The sequence below is a fragment of the Bacillus rossius genome, chromosome 15 (genome assembly GCF_032445375.1).
Source record: "Bacillus rossius redtenbacheri isolate Brsri chromosome 15, Brsri_v3, whole genome shotgun sequence".
NCBI lineage: Eukaryota > Metazoa > Arthropoda > Insecta > Phasmatodea > Bacillidae > Bacillus > Bacillus rossius.
Genome location: NC_086342.1, coordinates 1312336 through 1316286, shown reverse-complemented (window position 1 = coordinate 1316286; position 3951 = coordinate 1312336). Strand labels below are relative to the sequence as shown.

The following is a 3951-nucleotide window of genomic DNA, read 5'->3' as shown; positions in this document are numbered from 1 at the left end:
TCATATAATTGATGATAGATATTTGATTAGAACTGTTTATAAAGTGAAGTGAAAAGTTAATGTGGTTTTCATTGCTTATTACAACAACAATTTCGGCAATAAAGGTTAATTATTCTTGCATTTTAAAAATCTGATTACTAGTATAATTTCAAGTATTTATACTTTTATTATTAAAATAAAAATTATTCAATTTTATTCATAAAAGTATGCAATCATTTCATCAATGTTTTGTTATGACGTTGTCACGTTAAGCTATCGTCCGTAAACCGACTTTACAGACAACCAATTTTCACCAACATACTATAGATAATACTATTAGTTGCACATGAAGATCTTCTTAGGTCTTTTTTTTTATTATTGCATTGAACTCGGCAGTGTTGCCAGCTGGAGAGCCGTGCAGGTGACGCAGCTATGAGCCAGCGAGGGCGGACATGAGCGGACATGAGCGGACATGAGCGGACATGAGCAAGAAGAAGAGCCGGTCCAAGAAGAGCGGCGGCGGGGGCGCGCGGAAGCAGGAAGTGTCGGTGCACGAGGACAGCGACTCCTTCTACTTCCGGAACGGCGACTACTACAGCGGCCAGTACAGGGCGACCTCGGCGGGCGACGTGGTCCGGCAAGGTGGCTGCCCTGCCTGCGTCGCGGGAAGCCTTCATTTCACACACGAGAGAGACACACCCGAAGTTCATGATCGCTTCCCCCCCCCCCCCCCTCCGTTCTATCTCATTGTATAAACCTTGTGTGGCATTAAATTTTTGCGGTCGATTAGTATAAGTTAGCTACATTATAAATTCTTTAAAACATTGTGGATGGTTGGTTATGTTAGGTAAGTATAGCTACATTAAAAATACTGTAAAATCATTTTATGGTTGCTTAGCAAATAACTTTTTAATATGTAGCTATCCAAGGCTAGGGAACCGTTTACATGATTTCACAGTATCTTTATAATGTAGCTATCCTAACCAAATCAACCGTCCACAATGTTTTAAAGTATTTATAATGTAGCTAAGCTAACCCAATTGACCATTAGTTATCATGAGTTACAATGAACAAAAAAAAAGACCGAACATGCACGATCGGACGTTTGGCTCTCTCGTCTGTGAAAAGAAGGCTTCCCCACGGCGACTCACACACGTGATATTTCACACTCCCACTAGAGCAGGTCCCGGCCAGACACGCTGCTGCGAGACTAAACACGACCGCAGTTCTGCGAATGCTCCCTTACGTTGTTACATGAAAACTATTGTTTTTCGAATTAACGAATCGTAGGTATTTTTTTTTTAAATTGTCTTTGCAATAACTAGAGCAGGAAAAATATTTTAAATATACAATGCAAAAAAGAAAAATATTGTAAGCGAGTCTTACAGTTCTCGCCGATGATGTATAAACATCTAAACTTGGTAACGAGCAGATACATGTATTCTCAAATGCAAATAAACTCTCTCATAATACGAAACTCGGACACAATATTTAACGTAGATTCTTTAAAATAATGCCGAGCGTGAAGAATGTACGACAAGTATTACTTTTAAGGAAAAAAAAACGATAAAATAAATTCCCCCTTTTAAAACCTAACTATAATAATTATTAATAACAAGATGGTAATAACCTGACCCAACACTACACAACCAAGAAAAAAAACAATAGGTTCTATTTTAGAGAACACAAGATACCAAAAGTCAGTATGAAACATATCGTCACGTGCAGTAGTGTTTGTGTATGCACCAGGTGAAGGCCGGCAGGTGACAGCAGACCACTATGTGAGTCACGGCAACTGGGGTGCAGTGAGACCCCTCTGGTTTTGGGGCGATGTTGCTGTCCCTACATGGTTGAAAGTGAAAGGTTCCCCGTTGAGGTCTCCTCTAGGCCCTGGGTTCTGATTGGGCTGGCCTCGTACTTGGTGGTGGTGCTCCGATCGCTTGGAGCAGGCTCCAAGGGTTCTCTAGCCCGATGCGAAGTCGACGCGGTGAGTGGCGATACAACTCCAGCACTAGCACTAGCAGAGCTAGCAGAGGTTGGATAGTCCTCCTCCGGACCACGGGTTCACTGGGTGACTGAGGGGTCCCACAGGGTAGGTGCCCAAGAGCTTGGGACGCAGCCACTTGTCTGGTCAGCTGAGGAGACGGGGGGGGGGGGGGGGAGGGGGGGAAGGTGGCGGCTAAGCTGGGATGGGTAGCCTCAGACTCTAGTCATAGCTGAATCTCTAACACCTCTTCCTGTGTCACGTACACGGCGTATCCGTATCCACGCCCGTGGGGGCCCTGGAACGGAAAAGGCTTAGGCCTAAGAGAGGCTGACTACTAGAGACTGGAAAAATCCGCGGTTTCAATGACCTCTAGGATAGACTCCAAGATCCTCTATGTACTAGGACAAATTGCACCTCCTCTTTGGATAATGATTCATGACACGCAGTGGCGTAGCCAGGATTTGTGTATGAGGGGTGTTAAGAAGCATGGCCCCCCCCCCCCCCCCGTATTAAAGCGGGGGGGTCCGGGGGTCCTCCCCCGGGAAAATCTGTATTTCAAGGTGGAAAATGGTGCTATTTAAGCAGTTTTATTATCTAAGAATTGATTACACGGCACTTTCTTTGCCCCCCCGTTTGCCCCCACTTCATGGTTTCAGAGGGGGGCCCTGTGGTGGTTCGTGCGGCAGGCGAGGGCCGGCTGGTGACGGCGGACCGCCACGTGTACCGCGGCCAATGGGACGCCGACAGTCTCTCCGGCCCGGGGGCGACCCTGAGGTTCCCTGACGGCTCGGAGTACCGCGGCGAGCTGCAGGACCTGCGGCTGCAGGGCGCCGGCTGCTACCTCTTCCCCGACGGCAGCCGGCTGGAGGGGCACTTCGCCGCCGACCGGCCCTCTGGGGTGGGCGGCGCAGCGCGGCTGGCGGACCCCGGGGGCAGGCCGTGGGCGGGGGCGGCGCGGGCCTCGGGGGCGGCGCTGCGGCCCGTGCTGCGCTTCCTGCCCGCCCCCGGCGCCCCTGACCCTGACACAGCCCCGCCCGCCCGTCACACGTCTCACGGACCTGTGTAGTGCTTTATAAGCACGCCCTTGGCTCTCAGTGAGGTGTTCCTCGCTTCAATTATCGTTTGTAAACTTCCATCATCTTTAAAATTTTTATTTTCTAAATATTTGGCTGAATATATATTTTTAAAAATTATTTTATAATTCAACTACATAAAGTATAACACACCTGATGTTGCGACGATGAGTTTGTATTTTTTTTTTAAATAAACTTTTAATAATATTTTTTTTCATATTTTTATTATTGGTTTCGTAGATGTTTTATTAATCTTAATGGGTTTAAAATTAAATTTTCTATTTATTTTATACTATGTTTTATTTTTTTTATTTTTTTTTCATTGAAACAAAACCAATTTTGAAGATCGTAACTTTCGCGGCCATTGAATACAAACGAATCCAAGACAAATTTTGACTTTTGAGGTTAACTGTGTTCTTTAGTGCAATGCCTGTGGTAAAACTGTGTAAAGAAAAGTTTATATTGATTATAAAATAGCTGTTATTTTTACTTTAAAATAATTAACCCCTAACAAAGAGTTTTATACCAAAACAAACATTTTCTTCTCATTCACACTATTTAAATCAGTGAGTTCAGATAATTGCAGTAGGTTTTGCTTTCTTTGTATTCGTTATTGTGAGCCTGCAAGAATATCTAAATTTCTACTCAAGAGTTGGCTTAGTACCCAAACCCTAGGCATATGCGTGTCTCTAAATACTTGAGCATCGACTTAAGGCTAATCACAAACCACTTTATTAACTTTCAACTGCTGTGACTTGCAAATTTTTTTGGAAAGTAAATTTTAATGACTGGTCGTTCAGTCACGAAGCAAACAAGTGCTCTCAAACTCTTAGACTATTGCGAGGAGCTGACAGTATTTATCGTGCGGACGGCTGTTAATGATTGGGACTCTAGGATCGAGAGACGATGGGA

At 44.8% G+C, this 3951-nt stretch overlaps 1 protein-coding gene across 1 annotated transcript; it reads left to right on the top strand.

Moving 5' to 3' along the window:
* The first annotated feature begins 461 nt into the window (after positions 1–461).
* Positions 462–3032, top strand: LOC134539612 (uncharacterized). The gene is made up of 2 exons (XM_063381788.1): positions 462–621; positions 2653–3032. Exons 1-2 carry the CDS (start codon positions 462–464, stop codon positions 3030–3032), a joined length of 540 nt encoding a protein of 179 aa, XP_063237858.1.
* The last annotated feature ends 919 nt before the right edge of the window (positions 3033–3951 follow it).

What these genes read in the sequence shown, in the direction of transcription:
- LOC134539612 (XM_063381788.1), top strand. Translation starts at nt 462, where the DNA reads ATGAGCAAGAAGAAGAGCCGGTCCAAGAAGAGCGGCGGCGGGGGCGCG. An exon ending in GGGCGACGTGGTCCGGCAAG is followed by an intron (nt 622 to 2,652) that starts GTGGCTGCCCTG and finishes TTCGTGCGGCAG; the next exon opens with GCGAGGGCCGGCTGGTGACG.